General features: G+C 40.3%; 1 protein-coding gene across 1 annotated transcript; it reads left to right on the top strand.

Annotated features, from left to right (window-relative positions):
• Positions 1-9,659: 9,659 nt before the first annotated feature.
• LOC128046760 (GTPase IMAP family member 8-like) lies at positions 9,660-15,931 on the top strand. Its single transcript, XM_052638955.1, has 3 exons — positions 9,660-10,271; positions 12,324-12,971; positions 15,020-15,931. Exons 1-3 carry the CDS (start codon positions 9,660-9,662, stop codon positions 15,929-15,931), a joined length of 2,172 nt encoding a protein of 723 aa, XP_052494915.1.
• The last annotated feature ends 2,750 nt before the right edge of the window (positions 15,932-18,681 follow it).

Below are 18,681 nucleotides of genomic sequence, written 5' to 3'. Positions count from 1 at the left end.
TTCAGCTTCACCTTCTTCAGCGTTACTGGTCGGGGCATAGACTTGGATTACTGTGATATTGAATGGTTTGCTTTGGAAACGAACAGAGATCATTCTGTCATTTTTGAGACTGTACCCAAGTACTGCATTTTGGACTCTTTTGTTGAGTATATAGGCTATTCCATTTCTTCTAAGGAATTCCTGCCCACAGTAGTAGACATAATGGTCATCTGAGTTAAATTCACCTATTCTGGTGGCTCAGACGTTAAAGCATCTGCCTATAATGTGGGAGACCTGGGTTCAATCCCTGTGTCGGGAAGATCTCCTGGAGAAGGAAATGGAAATCCACTCCAGTATTCTTGCCTGGAAAGTCCCATGGATGAAAGAACCTCGTAGGCCACAGTCTACAGGGTTGCAAAGAGTCAGACATGACTGAGCGACTTCACTTTCACTTTCTTTCAGTCCATTTTCTTTCTTTTTTTTTTAAAATTTTTGTTTTTACTTTATTTTGCTTTACAAAACTGTATTGGTTTTGCTACACATTGACGTGAATCCACCAAAGGTGTGCATGAGTTCCCAACCCTGAACTCCCCTCCCACCTCCCACCCCTTATCATCTCTCTGGATCATCCCTGTGCACCAGCTCCAAGCCTCCTGTATCCTGTATTGAACATAGACTGGCGATTCATTTCTTACATGATAGTACACATGTTTCAATGCCATTCTCCCAATTCATTCCACCCTCTCCCTCTCCCACAGTCCAAAAGTCCGTTCTATACATCTGTGTCTCTTTTGCTGTCTCGCATACAGGTTTATCATTACCATTTTTCTAAATTCCATATATATGTGTTAGTATTCTGTATTGGTGTTTTTCTTTCTGGCTTACTTCACTCTGTATAATAGGCTCTAGTTTCATCCACCTCATTAGAACTGATTCAAATGTATTCTTTTTAATGGCTGAGTAATACTCCATTGTGTATATGTACCACAGCTTTCTTATCCATTCATCTGCTGATGGACATCTAGGTTGTTTCCATGTCCTGGCTATTATAAACAGTGTTGCGATGAACATTGGGGTACACGTGTCTCTTTCAATTCTGGATTCCTCGGTGTGTATGCCCAGCAGTGGGATTGCTGGGTCATATGGCAGTTATATTTCCAGTTTTTTAAAGGAATCTCCACACTGTTCTCCATAGTGGCTGTACTAGTTTACATTCCCACCAACAGTGTCAGAGGGTTCCCTTTCCTCCACACCCTCTCCAGCATTTATTGCTTGTAGACTTTTGGATGTCAGACACTCTGACTGGTGTGAGATGGTACCTCATGGTGGTTTTGATTTGTATTTCTCTGATAATGAGTGATGTTGAGCATCTTTTCATGTGTTTGTTAGCCATCTGTATGTCTTCTTTGGAGAAATGTCTATTTAGTTCTTTGGCCCATTTTTTGATTAGGTCATTTATTTTTCTGGAATTGAGCTGCATGAGTTGCTTGTATATTTTTGAGATTAGTTCTTTGTCAGTTGCTTCATTTGCTAGTATTTTCTCTCATTCTGAAGGCTGTCTTTTCATCTTGCTTATAGTTTCCTTTGTTGTGCAAAAGCTTTTAATTTTAATTAGACCCCATTTGTTTATTTTTGCTTTTATTTCCAGTATTCTGGGAGGTGGGTCATAGAAGATCCTGCTGTGATTTATGTCAGAGAGTGTTTTTCCTATGTTCTCCTCTAGGAGTTTTATAGTTTCTGGTCTTACATTTAGATCTTTAATCCATTTTGAGTTTATTTTTGTGTATGGTGTTAGAAAGTGATCTAGTTTCATTCTTTTACAAGTGGTTGACCAGTTTTCCCAGCACCACTTGTTAAAGAGATTGTCTTTAATCCATTGTATATTCTTGCCTCCTTTGTCGAAGATAAGGTGTCCATAGGTGTGTGGATTTATCTCTGGGCTTTCTATTTTGTTCCATTGATCTATATTTCTGTCTTTGTGCCAGTACCATACTGTCAGTCCATTTTATTTCACTGATTCTTAAAATGTCGACATTCACTCTTGTCATCGCCTGTTTGACCACTTCCAATTTGTCTTGATTCATGGACATAACATTCCACGTTCCTATGCAATATTGCCCTTAACCGCATCAGACCTTGCTTCTATCACCAGTCACATCCACAACTGGTTGTTGTTTTTGCTTTGACTCCATCTCTTCATTCTTTCTGGAGTTATTTCTCCACTGATCTCCAATAGAATATTGGGAACCTACCGACCTGGGAGGTCATCTTTCAGTGTCCTATCTTTTTGTCTTTTCATACTGTTCATGCGGTTCTCAAGGCAAGAATGCTGAAGTGGTTTGCCGTTCCCTTCTCCAGTGGACCGCATTCTGTCAGACCTCTCCACCATGACTCGTCCATCTTGAGTGGCCTTACATGGCATGGTTCATAGTTTTGTTGAGTTAGATGGGGCTGTGGTCCATGTGATCAGATTGGTTAGTTTTCATTCTGTCTGCCCTCTGACGGAGAAGGATAAGAGGCTATGGAAGTTTCCTGATGGGATAGACTGACTATGGGGGTGGGAACGGGGTCTTGTTCTTATGGGCAGGGCCATGCTCAGTAAATCTTTAATCCAATTTTCTGTTGATGGGTGGAGCTGTGTTCCCTCCCTGCTATTTACCTGGAGCCAAACTATGGTGCAGCCATGAAGAGATACCCCACACCCAAGATAAGAGAAACCCAAGTAAGATGGTAGGTGTTGCAAGAGGGCATCAAAGGGCAGACACACTGAAGCCATACTCACAGAAAACTAGTCAATCTAATCACACTAGGACCACAGCCTTGTCTAACTCAATGAAGCTAAGCCATGCCTCCGGGGCAACCCAAAATAGGCGGGTCATGGTGGAGAGGTCTGACAGAATGTGGTCCACTGGAGAAGGGAATGGCAAACCACTTCAGTATTCTTGCCTTGAGAATCCCATGAACAGTATGAAGAGGCAAAATGATAAGATACTGAAAGAGGTACTCCCCAGGTCAGTAGGTGCCCAATATGCTACTGGAGGTCAGTGGAGATATAACTCCAGAAAGAATGAAGGGTTGGAGCCAAACCAAAAACAATACCCAGCTATGGATGTGACTGGTGATAGAAGCAAGGTCCGATGCTGTAAAGAGTAATATTGTATAGGAACTTGGAATGTCAGGTCCATGAATCAAGGCAAATTGAAAGTGGTCAAACAAGAGATGGCAAGGGTGAACGTCAACATTCTAGGAATCAGCGAACTAAAATGGACTGGAATGGGTAAGTTTAACTCAGATGACCATTACATCTACTACTGTGGGCAGGAATCCCTCAGAAGAAATGGAGTAGCCATCATGGTCAACAAAAGAGTCTGAAATGCAGTACTTGGATGCAATCTCAAAAACGACAGAATGACTCTGTTCATTTCGAAGGCAAACCATTCAGTATCACAGTAATCCAAGTCTATGCCCCGACCAGTAATGCTGAAGAAGCTGAAGTTGAATGGTTCTATGAAGACCTACAATACCTTTTATAACTAACACCCAAAAAAGATGTCCTTTTCATTATAGGGGACTGGAATGCAAAAGTAGGAAGTCAAGAAACACCTGGGGTAACAGGCAAATTTGGCCTTGGAATGCAGAATGAAGCAGGGCAAAGACTAATAGAGTTTTGCCAAGATAATGCACTGGTCATAGCAAACACCCTCTTCCAACAACACAAGAGAAGACTCTACACATGGACATCACCAGATGGTCAACATCGAAATCAGATTGATTATATTCTCTGCAGCAAAAGACGGAGAAGCTCTATACAGTCAACAAAAACAAGACCAGGAGCTGACTGTGGCTCAGATCATGAACTCCTTATTACCCATTTCAGACTCAAATTGAAGAAAGCAGGGAAAACTGCTAGACCATTCAGGTATGACCTAAATCATATCCCTTATGATTATACAGTGGATGTGAGAAATAAATTTAAGGGCCTAGATTTGATAGATAGAGTGCCTGATGAACTATGGAATGAGGTTTGTGACACTGTACAGGAGACAGTGATCAAGACCATCCCCATGGAAAAGAAATGGAAAAAAGCAAAATGGCTGCCGGAGGAAGCCCTACAAATAGCTGTGAAAAGAAGAGAAGCAGAAAGCCAAGGAGAAAAGGAAAGATATAAGCATCTGAATGCCGAGTTCCAAAGAATAGCAAGAAGAGATAAGAAAGCCTTCTTCAGTGATCAATGCAAAGAAATAGAGGAAAACAACAGAATGGGAAAGACTAGAGATCTCTTCAACAAAATTAGATACCAAGGGAACATTTCATGCAAAGATGGGCTCGATAAAGGACAGAAATGGTATGGACCTAACAGAAGCAGAAGATATTAAGAAGAGGAGGCAAGAATACACAGAAGAACTGTACAAAAAATATCTTCATGACCCAGATAATCACGATGGTGTGATCACTCACCTAGAGCCAGACATCCTGGAATGTGAAGTCAAGTGGGCCTTAGAAAGCATCACTACAAACAAAGCTGTAGAGGTGATGGAATTCCTGTTGAGCTATTTCAAATCCTGAAAGATGATGCTGTGAAAGTGCTGCACTCAATATGCCAGCAAATTTGGAAAACTCAGCAGTGGCCACAGGACTGGGAAAGGTCAGTTTTCATTCCAATTCCAAAGAAAGGCAATGCCAAAGAGGGCTCAAACTACTGCACAATTGCACTCGTCTCACATGCTACTAAAGTAATGCTCAAAATTCTCCAAGCCAGGCTTCAGCAATACGTGAACCATGAACTTCCAGATGTCCAAGCTGGTTTTAGAAAAGGCAGAGGAACAAGAGATCAAATTGCCAACATCTGCTGGATCATGGTAAAAGCAAGAGAGTTCCAGAAAAACATCTATTTCTGCTTTATTGACTATGCCAAAGCCTTTGACTGTGTGGATCACAACATACTGTGGACAATTCTTCAAGAGATGGGAATGCCAGACCACCTGACCTGCCTCTTGAGAAATCTGTGTGCAGGTCAGGAAGCAACAATTAGAACTGGACATGGAACAACAGACTGGTTCCAAATAGGAAAAGGAGTACGTCAAGGCTGTATATTGTCACCCTGCTTATTTAACTTCTATGCAGAATACATCATGAGAAACGCTGGACTGGAAGAAACACAAGCTGGAATCAAGCTTTCCGGGATAAATATCAATAACCTCAGATATGCAGATGATACCACCCTTATGGCAGAAAGTGAAGAGGAACTAAAAAGCCTCTTGATGAAAGTAAAAGAGGAGAGTGAAAAAATTGGCTTAAAGCTCAACATTCAGAAAACGAAGATCATGGCATCCAGTCCCATCACTTCATGGGAAATAGATGGGGAAACAGTGGAAACAGTGTCAGACTTTATTTTTGGGGGCTCCAAAATCACTGCAGATGGTGATTGCAGCCATGAAATTAAAAGACGCTTACTCCTTTGAAGAAAAGTTATGAGCAACCTAGATGGAATATTCAAAAGCAGAGACATTACTTTGCTGACTAAGGTCTGTCTAGTCAAGGCTATGGTTTTTCCCGTAGTCAAGGCTATGGTTTTTCCAATAGTCATGTATGGATGTGAGAGGTGGACTGTGAAGAAGGCTGAGGGCCGAAGAATTGGTGCTTTTGAACTGTGGTGTTGGAGAGTACTCTTGAGAGTCCCTTGGACTGCAAGGAGATCCAACCAGTCCATTCTGAAGGAGATCAGCCCTGGGATTTCTTTGGAAGGAATGATGCTGAAGCTGAAACTCCAGTACTTTGGCCACCTCATGAGAAGAGTTGACTCATTGGAAAAGACTCTGATGCTGGGAGGGATTGGGGGCAGGAGGAGAAGGGGACGACCGAAGATGAGATGGCTGGATGACATCACTGACTCGATGGACATGAGTCTGAGTGAAGTCCAGGAGTTGGTGATGGACAGGGAGGCCTGGCGTGCTGCAATTCATGGGGTTGCAAAGAGTCGGACACAACTGAGCGACTGAACTGAACTGAACTGAAACTATGGTGGAGGTAACGAAGATAATGGTGACCTCCTTTAAAAGATGCTATTCATTTACGTACAGTACAGTGCCCCCAACCCTGCAGCAGGCCACCACTGACCCACACCTCAGCTGAAGACTCCTGGACATGTCTTGGTCAGTTTTTTGTGGGGTCACTGCTCGTTTCTCCGGCATCCTGGTGCATATAAGTTTCTGTTTGTACCCTCCAAGTGTTTATTTCTCAGTCCTGTGTAAGTTCTGGCAGCTCTGTATTGTGGTTAGTAGTGAGTTAGGCTCTGATAAAACCCCAGAAGGTCAGACTCTGGTTAACTGCTTTCCTCTGAAGGCAGGCCTTTTGAGAAGAACAAGATACCCTGTCCAGTATCAAAGCGGTTTCTTTTCCCCTCCCCTGCAGGAAGCACCAGGGAATTTTTTGGATATGTACTATAAGAACCTGGTGGCACTTCCAGGATTAAAACACACAAAAGTGTGGGGTCACTCTATGAATGGGTCATCCTGACTGTTAAGCAATGTCAATCACACCCTAGGTTTTCCCAGCATAGTGTCCATGGTGAGTCAGTCTCTGCTCAACTTAGCCATGACTCCCTGTATTCGCCTGTCTGTTCTCCAGTCTAGGGGGCATCACTTTGCCCTGTGTCTTTATAGGAATCTGTTAAGGATTTAAGAAGAGTTGATTTTTCAATCTGTTCAGCTTTTGACTTATTCTTTGGATGGAGTAGTGACTTCCAAGCTCTGGACCTGTAACTGGATATTTGAGGTCAACTTTGTGAATTGGATTCCATATTCCATCTGTGCTTTCAGTAAGTTAAAAAATTTTCCTCAGTCTCAGGTTTTGAAAGAATTTGTCTGTTTTCTTCCAGTAGTACATAGTTCAATTTTTAAACAAATATCTGATGCATTTGGTATATTTCTTTGGTTGACACAAGGGATGAATCCACTTTTGTATGCTTTAAAATGATTATTCAATTACAATGTCTATCTTCTCTCCACTGATATAGGATATTGCCTTTATTATATACTAAATTTTCCTAGGCAAATGAGTGTTTTTCTAGATTTTCTGTTTTCTTCCATTGATTTTTCTATTTGCATGCCAGAACTCTAAGGGGCTTTTCCATATTATTTACATTCTGGCTTCCCTCTTTGTTCTTTTTCTTATTCTCATTCCTATAATTACTTCTTCTTCCCTTTGCATTGGCAGATTTCTCAAATACCATGGGAAAGCGAGGTGGAGATGGTTTTAGTTTTAGTAATGAAATATTTCCCCATTAAATAAGTAGGTGAGTAGAGAAATAGATAAGAAAGTATAAGACAATTCATATTTTATAGAATGTTTTTACCATGAATGACTATTGGTAGATTATATTAATGATTTTCCTCTTATTGAACCTTCTCCCTTGCTCTAGTTTTCTAGAATAAATCCCACTTGGTAAAGATTGAACTCTTAAAAATTTCAGATTCTGCTAATATTTTATTAGGATTTTTGAACTGACATTCATAAATGAGATATATAACTAGATTTTTTATATACAGACTTTGTCAGCTTTGCAGCTCAAAGTTACATTTACTTTTTAGAATTTGAAGGTTTCCCTTATTTCCTTATATTCTGGGATAACTTAGGTAAAAATGGGATTCTTTGATTGCTGAGGGTTTAGCAGAATTCTCCTGTGAAACCATATGAGACTGATGCTGTTTCATGAGGGGCTCTTCAACCACAACACCCTTTGACTGTGTGGTCACAAAAAAGTGTCAAAAATTCTTAAAAAGATGGGAGTACTAGATCACTTTACCTATCTCTTGAGAAACCTGTATGCAGCTCAAGAAGCAACAGAACTGGACATGGAACAACTGACTGGTCCAAAATGGGGAAAGGAGTACAAAGCTAAATATTGTCACCCTTTTTGTTTAACTTACACACAGAGTACATCATGAGAAATGTTGGGTTGGATGAATCACAAGCTGGAATCAAGACTGCGGGGAGAAATATCAATAACCTCAAATATGCAGAGACACCACCCTTATGGCAGAAAGTGAAGAGGAACTAAAGAGCCTGTTGATGAGGGTGAAAGAGGAGAGTGAAAAAGTTGATTTGAAACTCAGCATTCAAAATACTAAGATCATGGCGTCAGGTCCCATCACTTCCTGGAAAATAGAAGGGGAAAAAGTGGAAGCACTGACAGATTTTCTTTTCTTGGGCTCCAAAATCACTGCAGTGACTGCAGTCATGAAATTAAAAGACACTAGCTCCTAAGAAGGAAAGCTATGACAAACCTAGACAGCATATTAAAAAATAGAGACATCACTTGCCAACAAAGGTCCATATAGTCAAAGCTATGGTTTTTCCAATAGTCAGGTACGAATGTGAGAGTTGGGCCATAAAGAAGGCTGAGCACTGAAGAACTGATGCTTTCAAATTGTGGTGCTGGAGAAGACTCTTGAGAGTCCCTTGGACAATAAGGCAATCAAACCAGTCAGTCCTAAAGAAAATCAACCCTGAATATTCATTGGAAGGGCTGATACTGAAGCTGAAGCTCCAATACTTGGGCCGCCTGATGTTGAAGAGCCAATCCATTGGAAAAGACCCTGGTGCTGGGAAAGATTGAACAAAAGGAAAAGGGACCAACAGAGGGTCAGATGGTTAGATAGCATCACGGGACTCAGTGGACGAGAATTTGAGCAAACTCCAGGAGGTAATGGAGGATAGAGGAGCATGGCATGCTACAGTCCACAGGGTCGCAAAGAGTTGGACTTGACTTGGTGATTGAATGAACAATTTTGACTACTTTATCATTTCTTCTATGATCACTTCATGATTTACTTCAATTTTATGTCTCTAATGAGGTCAATATTGATAATCTCTCATTACCTACAAAATATGTACACAGTTTAAAATTTAGACCTTATTGGATCTATTTTTTCAACTGATGAAGGATTATTGTCTAAAATACCAAGCCAGATGGCCATCAATCCCACTTCAAACACTTTTTATTACTATATATCATAAGCAATCAATTATTGTTTGCAAACACTAGTGTATTTTTTAGAACAAGAATATCAAATTTATCTTCCTTTCTCTGTGAAGTATGAGAAAATAGGATTACTTTAGCTCTGTGTGGCATACACAAACTTCAGGACAATTTTCACACGTCTCACCAAATGGTAGTTTTTCTTTGTGTTGAGAGTCACTGTAGGGGACTGTTGAACTCTCTCCTCCATCCACACTTTCTTTCCCTTGGTGTCCAGATTGTTAGTGCTTTTAATAAACAACTCATCATAGTATAGGAGGTTAACTGCTTCACCAGGATTCCTTGAGCAAAATGGAACCTGCTCTGCAACAAAATGTATAGGATTTTGTTACTTGAAAATGAAAATAGTTAAAAAGAAAAAAACCCAAATATTTTAAAATGAAAAGCACTGCTTTCATCACAGCAACACAAGAAAGGGATGCAATGGGAACTAGAATGATAAGTAGAAGTTATCAGGGAGGGAATCCCACTAGAAATACAACTTCACCCAGCTTAGAAGGCTTGGAATGAGGTACATATTCAGGACAATAACAAATAAGGAAGGGTTGGGAATGATTTCAACTTTAACTAAATATATCTTTTTTCTTTTCTTTGTAAACCATAGTTGGCTTGCCTACACGCCACAGCCTCTGGTGTGAGCATGGCTGGTGCCAAGGACAATGCCCTGAGGATCATGCTGGTTGGGAGGATGGAAAGTGGAAAAAGTGTGACTGCAAACACCATCCTTGGGGAACAAGTATTCGACTCTAAGATTCCTGCCCAATTTATTACCAAAAGTTGTCAGGAAGCATGCCAGAAATGGAAGGGGAGAGACCTTCTCATTATTGATACCCCAGGGCTCTTCTACACAAAGGAGAGCCAGAAAGCTATCTTAAATGAAATTAAAGAATATCTCTTTACCTCCCACCACGGACTCCACGCCATCATTTTGGTCATACAGCTGGGCTGCTACACACAGGAAGAGCAGCAAACCGTGGCATTGATCAAGAATCTGTTTGGGGAAGCAGCCATGAAGTACATGATCATCTTGTTCACTCACAAAGAGGACAAGAGCCTGAGGGACTATGTGAGGGAGCTGAAAAAGCTACAAAGCCTCATCAAGGAGTGTGGAGACCGATACTGTGTCTTCAGTAACAGGACAGACCAGGCTGAGAAGGAAGCTCAGGTGCAGGAGCTGGTGGAGCTGATAGACAAGATGGTACAGGACAACCAAGGAGCTTACTTTACCAACCCTGCACACAAGGGCACGGAGGTAAGAAAGAGAAAGGAGGAAGTCTTGAAGAAAATCTACCCTGATCACTTAGAAATACAGATTCTAAGAGTGGAAGAGGAGTGTGCTCAGGAATGCAAGAAGAGTATGTGGGAAAAAGTGAGAAAAATTTAATTACTAAAGATGGACTACAAAGAAAAACTAAGAAATGTTAGGGAGGAGGTCCAAATAATGTCCTCAGTCATATATTTGAGGAAATTATGAAGTTGCATTTAAAAACATTTCATTTCTAGCAGTATACAGTTTAATTTTTTAACAAAAATCTGATGCATTTGGCACATTTCTCGGGTTGATGTGAAGAATGAACCCAATTTTATACTTTTTAAAATATTCAAACCAATTCTTCACGGTGTGGAATGTTGGGTTTGTTATACACTAAATTTCCCTAAACTAACGAGTGTTTGTCTAGATTTTCTATGTTTTCCTTTGGTCTGTCTATTTGTGTGCCAATACTCTAAGGGGTTTTCCATATTATTTATATTCTGACCTCCTCTTTTGTTCTATTTCTAATTCTCAATACTGTAATTACATTCCTATAACAAATATATTTTCTTTGTATTGACAGATTTCTCAAATATCATGTGAAAGTTAGGTGGAGATGGTTTTAGTTTTAGAGACAAAGTATTTCCCCATTAAGTAAGTTTCTGCCTCTCAAGAGGAGTAGAGAGATAAGAAAGTATGTGTCAATTCATATTTTATAGAACATTTTTTTTTTTTTACAGTGAATGGCTATTGATGGGTTGTATTAATGATTTTCCTCTCATTGACCCTCCCCCCCAGTCTAGTTTTCTAGAGTAAATCCCGCTTGGTCAGAATTGAACCCTTTTTCAAATGTTGTCTGATTCTATTTTTGCTAATGTTTTATTAGGATTTTCTGTTGGTATTCATAGAGCTTCCCAGGTAGCACAGTGGTAAAGAATCTGCCTGCCAATGCAGGAGATGCAAGAGACTCCATTTTGGTCCCTGGGTCGGGAAGATCTCCAACTGAATTTTGGAGTAGGAAATAGCAACCTGCTCCAGTATTTTTGTCCGGAGAATTCCATGAGCTAGGTGCCTGGTGGGCTACAGTCCATGAGGTAGCAAATCATCAGATACAACTAGGCAACTGAGTATAATAACAACATTGGTATTCATAAATGAGATTCGTAAGTAGTTTTCTTTTCTGGTACAATCTTTGTCAGTTTGGCAGCTCACAGTTATGTTTACTTCTTAGAAAGGATTTGAAGGTTTACCTTTTTCCTTTATATTCTGAAATAATTTAAGTAAAATTGGGATTCTCTGGTCACCGAGAGTTTAATAGAATTCTCCTGTGAAACTGTCTGGGACTTGCACTGTTTGGTGGGGAGCCCTTCCACTACTTTCTCTATAATTTCTTCCATTACCCGTGGTTTCCTTCAATTTTATGTTTTTAATGAAGTCAATATTAATAAGCTTTTCCTTTGTGTTGGAGTCCCCATAGGGGACTGCTGTGCTCTCTCTTCTATCCATCCTTTCTTTCCATTTGTGTCCCGATTGTTAGAGCTTTTTAATGAACAGTCTTTCATAGGATAAGATGCTAACTTCTTCCACCAGGATTCCTCAGATTTGGTACCTTAAACAAAATCAGACTTCCTCCAGATCAACATGTATAGTATTTTGTTGTTGTTTAGTTGCTACGTCATGTCTGATTCTTTGCAACACCATGGACTGCAGCCCACCAGGCTCCTGTGTCCCTGGGATTTTCCAGGCAAGGATACTGGAGTGGGTTGCCATTTCCATCTCCATTTTAGACATAAAGACAGTGAGGAAAAAAACAAGATAAAAGCAGATTTTAAAATGGAAATCACTGCTTTTATCACAGCAACACAAGAAAGCGATGCAATGGGAACTAGAATAATATGTAGAAGATATTTGGGAGGGAATCCTACAAGAAATACAGCTTTGCCCGGTTTAGAAAACTTGGAATGATTTATAGATTCAGGAGAGTAAGAAAGGGTTGGGAATGGTTTCAACTTTATCTAAATATATATTTTTTCTTTTCCTGGCAAACCATAGCTGACTTGCCCACACTGTACAGCTAATGTCCAGTACAAAACTCTGAGGATCGTGCTGGTCGGGAAGACCAGAAGTGGGAAAAGTGCGACGGCCAACACCATCCTCGGGGAAAAAGTATTCGAGTCTAAGATTGCTGCCGAAGCTGTTACTAAAGATTGTCAGAAAGCATCCCGGAAATGGAAAGGGAGAGAGCTTCTTGTTGTTGACACCCCAGGGCTCTTCAACACCAAGGAGAGCCTGAAGACGACCTGCAGGGAAATCTCCCGATGTGTCCTCGCCTCCTGTCCCGGGCCGCATGCCATCGTCTTGGTCCTGAGGCTGGGCCGCTACACACAGGAAGAGCAGCAAACCGTGGTGATGGTCAAGAATCTGTTTGGGGAAGCAGCCCTGAAGTACATGATCATCTTGTTCACTCACAAAGAGGAGCTGGAGGACCTGAGCCTGAGCGACTTTTTGGAGAATGCGGATGTAAACCTACGAAGCCTCATCAAGGATTGTGGAGAGCGCTGCTGTGCCATCAGTAACAGCAAAAACACAGACCAGGCTGAGAAGGAAGCTCAGGTGCAGGAGCTGGTGGAGCTGATAGACAAGATGGTACAGGACAACCAAGGAGCTTACTTTACCAACCCTGCACACAAGGGCACAGAGGTAAGAAAGAGAAAGGAGGAAGTCTTGAAGAAAATCTACCCTGATCACTTAGAAATACAGATTCTAAGAGTGGAAGAGGAGTGTGCTCAGGAATGCAAGAAGAGTATTGGGAAAAAGTGAGAAAAATTTAATTACTAAAGATGGACTACAAAGAAAAACTAAGAAATGTTAGGGAGGAGGTCCAAATAATGTCCTCAGTCATATATTTGAGGAAATTATGAAGTTGCATTTAAAAACATTTCATTTCTAGCAGTATACAGTTTAATTTTTTAACAAAAATCTGATGCATTTGGCACATTTCTCGGGTTGATGTGAGGAATGAACCCAATTTTATACTTTTTAAAATATTCAAACCAATTCTTCACGGTGTGGAATGTTGGGTTTGTTATACACTAAATTTCCCTAAACTAACGAGTGTTTGTCTAGATTTTCTATGTTTTCCTTTGGTCTGTCTATTTGTGTGCCAATACTCTAAGGGGTTTTCCATATTATTTATATTCTGACCTCCTCTTTTGTTCTATTTCTAATTCTCAATACTGTAATTACATTCCTATAACAAATATATTTTCTTTGTATTGACAGATTTCTCAAATATCATGTGAAAGTTAGGTGGAGATGGTTTTAGTTTTAAAGACAAAGTATTTCCCCATTAAGTAAGTTTCTGCCTCTCAAGAGGAGTAGAGAGATAAGAAAGTATGTGTCAATTCATATTTTATAGAACATTTTTTTTTTACAGTGAATGGCTATTGATGGGTTGTATTAATGATTTTCCTCTCATTGACCCTCCCCCCCAGTCTAGTTTTCTAGAGTAAATCCCGCTTGGTCAGAATTGAACCCTTTTTCAAATGTTGTCTGGTTCTATTTTTGCTAATGTTTTATTAGGATTTTCTGTTGGTATTCATAGAGCTTCCCAGGTAGCACAGTGGTAAAGAATCTGCCTGCCAATGCAGGAGATGCAAGAGACTCCATTTTGGTCCCTGGGTCGGGAAGATCTCCAACTGAATTTTGGAGTAGGAAATAGCAACCTGCTCCAGTATTTTTGTCCGGAGAATTCCATGAGCTAGGTGCCTGGTGGGCTACAGTCCATGAGGTAGCAAATCATCAGATACAACTAGGCAACTGAGTATAATAACAACATTGGTATTCATAAATGAGATTCGTAAGTAGTTTTCTTTTCTGGTACAATCTTTGTCAGTTTGGCAGCTCACAGTTATGTTTACTTCTTAGAAAGGATTTGAAGGTTTACCTTTTTCCTTTATATTCTGAAATAATTTAAGTAAAATTGGGATTCTCTGGTCACCGAGAGTTTAATAGAATTCTCCTGTGAAACTGTCTGGGACTTGCACTGTTTGGTGGGGAGCCCTTCCACTACTTTCTCTATAATTTCTTCCATTACCCGTGGTTTCCTTCAATTTTATGTTTTTAATGAAGTCAATATTAATAAGCTTTTCCTTTGTGTTGGAGTCCCCATAGGGGACTGCTGTGCTCTCTCTTCTATCCATCCTTTCTTTCCATTTGTGTCCCGATTGTTAGAGCTTTTTAATGAACAGTCTTTCATAGGATAAGATGCTAACTTCTTCCACCAGGATTCCTCAGATTTGGTACCTTAAACAAAATCAGACTTCCTCCAGATCAACATGTATAGTATTTTGTTGTTGTTTAGTTGCTACGTCATGTCTGATTCTTTGCAACACCATGGACTGCAGCCCACCAGGCTCCTGTGTCCCTGGGATTTTCCAGGCAAGGATACTGGAGTGGGTTGCCATTTCCATCTCCATTTTAGACATAAAGACAGTGAGGAAAAAAACAAGATAAAAGCAGATTTTAAAATGGAAATCACTGCTTTTATCACAGCAACACAAGAAAGCGATGCAATGGGAACTAGAATAATATGTAGAAGATATTTGGGAGGGAATCCTACAAGAAATACAGCTTTGCCCGGTTTAGAAAACTTGGAATGATTTATAGATTCAGGAGAGTAAGAAAGGGTTGGGAATGGTTTCAACTTTATCTAAATATATATTTTTTCTTTTCCTGGCAAACCATAGCTGACTTGCCCACACTGTACAGCTAATGTCCAGTACAAAACTCTGAGGATCGTGCTGGTTGGAAAGACCGGAAGTGGGAAAAGTGCGACTGCAAACACCATCCTCGGGGAAAAGGTATTCGAGTCTAAGATTGCTGCCGAAGCTGTTACTAAAGATTGTCAGAAAGCATCCCGGAAATGGAAGGGGAGAGAACTAATTGTTGTTGACACCCCAGGGCTCTTCGACACCAAGGAGAGCCTGAACACGACCTGCAGGGAAATCTGCCGATGTGTCCTCGCCTCCTGTCCCGGGCCGCATGCCATCGTCTTGGTCCTGAGGCTGGGCCGCTACACACAGGAAGAGCAGCAAACCGTGGAGTTGGTCAAGGCTTTGTTTGGGGAAGCAGCCCTGAAGTATATGATCATCTTATTCACTCGCAAAGAGGAGCTGGAGGACCAGAGCCTGAGTGACTTTTTGGAGAATGCGGATGTAAACCTACGAAGCCTCATCAAGGATTGTGGAGAGCGCTGCTGTGCCATCAGTAACAGCAAAAACACAGACCAGGCTGAGAATGAAGCTCAGGTGCAGGAGCTGGTGGAGCTGATAGAGAACATGCTGCAGAACAACCAAGGGACTTACTTTTCTGATGCCATATACAAGAACACAGTGGAAAGACTGAGGAGGCGGGAAGAAGTCTTGAAGGAAATCTATCATGATCAATTAAAAACAGATATCCAAAAAGTAGAAATGAAGTGTTCTCAGGCATGCCAAAATAGGATGCAGGAAAAAGAGAGAAAAATTCAGTTACTAAAGATGGAATATGCAGAAAAACTAAGAAATGCTAGGGAGGAGGCCCGAAACAGTATCTTCAGAGATAAACAAGATGGAAATATGAATTTTCCTTCAAGAATAAGTAATTGGTTTAAGAAGTAACTATTTTCTCACAGTTTACTATGGTTAGCAAAGCATCTTTCCAGCTCACTCCCTACCCTCTCCACGTCTGCCTCCCCACCAACAGACATCAGCTAATTTAAGAAATTACAAAATTGCCAAGTTTGATTACTAGCTCATTACACATGGTAAAGACTTAAATGAAAGGAATTTGAAGGCTGAAATGCATCCTGCATTGAGCCTTACCACTACCTGTGAAACACAGTACACAGGCCCCTTGTGAACATTGTGTGACTGCCAGCAAAACTTCCGGTCCCCTCAGCAACATTGTTCTCTGGTTCGTGAGAGATGAGATAATAAATGTTGTTTTTAGCTGCTAAACTTTGGGGTAATTTGTTACACAGCAGTAGATAACTAGTACAAGATGCATGTTAATACATATATATATAAATATTTCTTGAAATACTGGCCACTTGCTACTGGGGAAGGGAACTTCAGTTTCTAGGAATCAGGGGTGGAAGGAAACTTACTTTTTACTATAAGCTCTTTGATCTATTTCAGCATATTGTTTATTCAACAAATGAACAAAGATAATAAAATTTATTACAAATAATAAAATTTGTAATATTCTCCAACAAACAATAATTCCAAAGGGCCATTTCAAAAACAATTGTCTTATTTGTCTCCGCTTTCCTTTTCTAGGTGCTGGCTTAAAGTTCTTCTGCCTATAAATTCAGATAGCTCTGTGCCAGAATGTTCCATTTCCCCCTGAAGATCCACTGTCTTCCCTTTTTGGTTCTTTGGCCCTGCCAGGGACCACATCCTGGGGTGCAATGTTCTCTGACTCTCTCTTAGACATTACCAGTGAGAAGGCCAACAAAGGATCTGTGGGAGCCAGAGAATTAGATGAGGACATTTGTCTCCTGGATCCCTCTCTGCCCAGTCCTATCTATCCAGCTGTCACCTCCAACCAAAGGTCCAGCCACAGGCACTGGGGGCTCTCAGATCTGACCAGTAGAATACACCTGTATAGGAGTCCTGTCATACCTGTAGTGTGGCTAAAACAAAACTTTTGACTGTTTCCAGAGATCACAGCTTGACCCGAGAGTGAATTTTAATTTTCAAAAATGCCTAATCTGGTGATTAGGGTAAATGGTAAAGTTGTAAGAGGTAGTCATAAAATAAAGAGACTAATTCTCTTTTAGGATCCTGAAGTCTAAAGTCAATGCTTCTGGAAAGGTTTCAGTTGAGTTGTGAAATGTGGAAAGAGGGTTAGAATCTGTGACTTAGCCCAAAGGGGGGTGAATTTGAGTGATGGCAATAATTTGACAATACAAAACAAAGCTTTGTTAAAACAAAGTAACTGTTGAGAATTTATGCCTAGTTTCTCGTATGTTTCTTTTTTTAATATTTTTTAAATGTGGACAATTTTTAAAGTCTTTATTAAATTTGTTACTGTATTGCTCCTGTTTTATCTTTTGGCTTTTGGCCAGGAGGTATGTGAAGCCTTAGCTCCCCAATCAGAGAGCAAACCCACATCCCCTGCATTAGAAGGCAAAGTCCTAACCACTGGACCACCAGGAAAGTACCTCTAGTATGTTTCTTAACACAGTGGTCTAGGTCTGCCTATATTTCTAGAAAAATATAAAGGGGTCAGATATTTAAAGGATAAAATTTGGGAAATAGTGAGAAAGTATTTTTTCTTATGGGAATAATAATGCCATTGGTTTCCTTGTTACCTAAAATTGTATAGTTTATTTTTTTTATTATCTACTCTCTGTATTTTCTTATTGACATAAATTTATTCACAAAATTCTTTTAAAAAATTTAAATCTCCTTTGAATATATAGTTATAATCCTTTTATAATGTTTAGTATTTTCATTATATTCACTCTTTTTATTTCAATTGAATCATAATGATTCATTCCAAAGAATCAGCTTTAGTTTTTAAATTTTGATATGCTTATTTGTGCTGTCTTATAGTTCATTAATTTCTATTCCTTTATTATTTCCTTTTTTTTAAAAATTCTTTGGTTTTATTCAGCTCTTCTTTTTTAAATTGGCTTCTTATATTCGAGTATACATATTTAAGATTATTAAGTTCCCTCTAAATACTGCTGTAGCTTAATCCAAAAGTTTTATTTTGTTGTTATTCAGTTCTCCATGTAGTTTCATTCATTAAGGGAATTACAAACTGCTCTGATTTCTAATAAAATATGAATTCCCTCTACTCCATTTTCACTTATATCTTTGAAATTTCGGTGAGAATGTATCAGTGAACACGAGATATAAAGGTAGTTTAAGGACATACACAGGGGATGAAGGGGGGCAGGCACAGAATGGGGTGGGAGCCCTGGTTTATCCACACATGGCACTGACTTGAACTTCACACCTGTTCTAACTGGGTGGTCTTCCTTCAGCCTTCCCTGCAGGACCAGGGCAGGGTGATGTGCAGAGAAGCAGAAAAGGCGGGTGGGGTGGGATTCAAGTCTGAGATTCTCAGAACCCCCAGCAGGGCCCTACTCCCTGAAGAACTATCAGCTGCCTTTTCACCTCGCCAGTCCCCATAACACAGGCCGGCTTCCTGCTGCTCTCCTCCCCTAGTCCCTGACTTCTGTTTCATGCATTCCGGGTCCCACACAAATCGCTGCTTTATTTTACCCTCTATTTATGTCCTGTGCTGAGACTCTCCCCTCGACTAGGCTGAGATCTCCTCTTATAAACACCACTGCCCAGAGCTGACCACATAGAAGGTGCACAGTGAATACTGGTGTGAAGGAATGTGATTAAAT

Source organism: Budorcas taxicolor, chromosome 4, assembly GCF_023091745.1.
Source record: "Budorcas taxicolor isolate Tak-1 chromosome 4, Takin1.1, whole genome shotgun sequence".
NCBI classification, from domain to species: Eukaryota; Metazoa; Chordata; class Mammalia; order Artiodactyla; family Bovidae; genus Budorcas; species Budorcas taxicolor.
This window is presented reverse-complemented; position numbering and strand designations above follow the sequence as displayed.

What these genes read in the sequence shown, in the direction of transcription:
- LOC128046760 (XM_052638955.1), top strand. Translation starts at nt 9,660, where the DNA reads ATGGCTGGTGCCAAGGACAATGCCCTGAGGATCATGCTGGTTGGGAGG. An exon ending in CTGCACACAAGGGCACGGAG is followed by an intron (nt 10,272 to 12,323) that starts GTAAGAAAGAGA and finishes GGCAAACCATAG; the next exon opens with CTGACTTGCCCACACTGTAC. An exon ending in CTGCACACAAGGGCACAGAG is followed by an intron (nt 12,972 to 15,019) that starts GTAAGAAAGAGA and finishes GGCAAACCATAG; the next exon opens with CTGACTTGCCCACACTGTAC.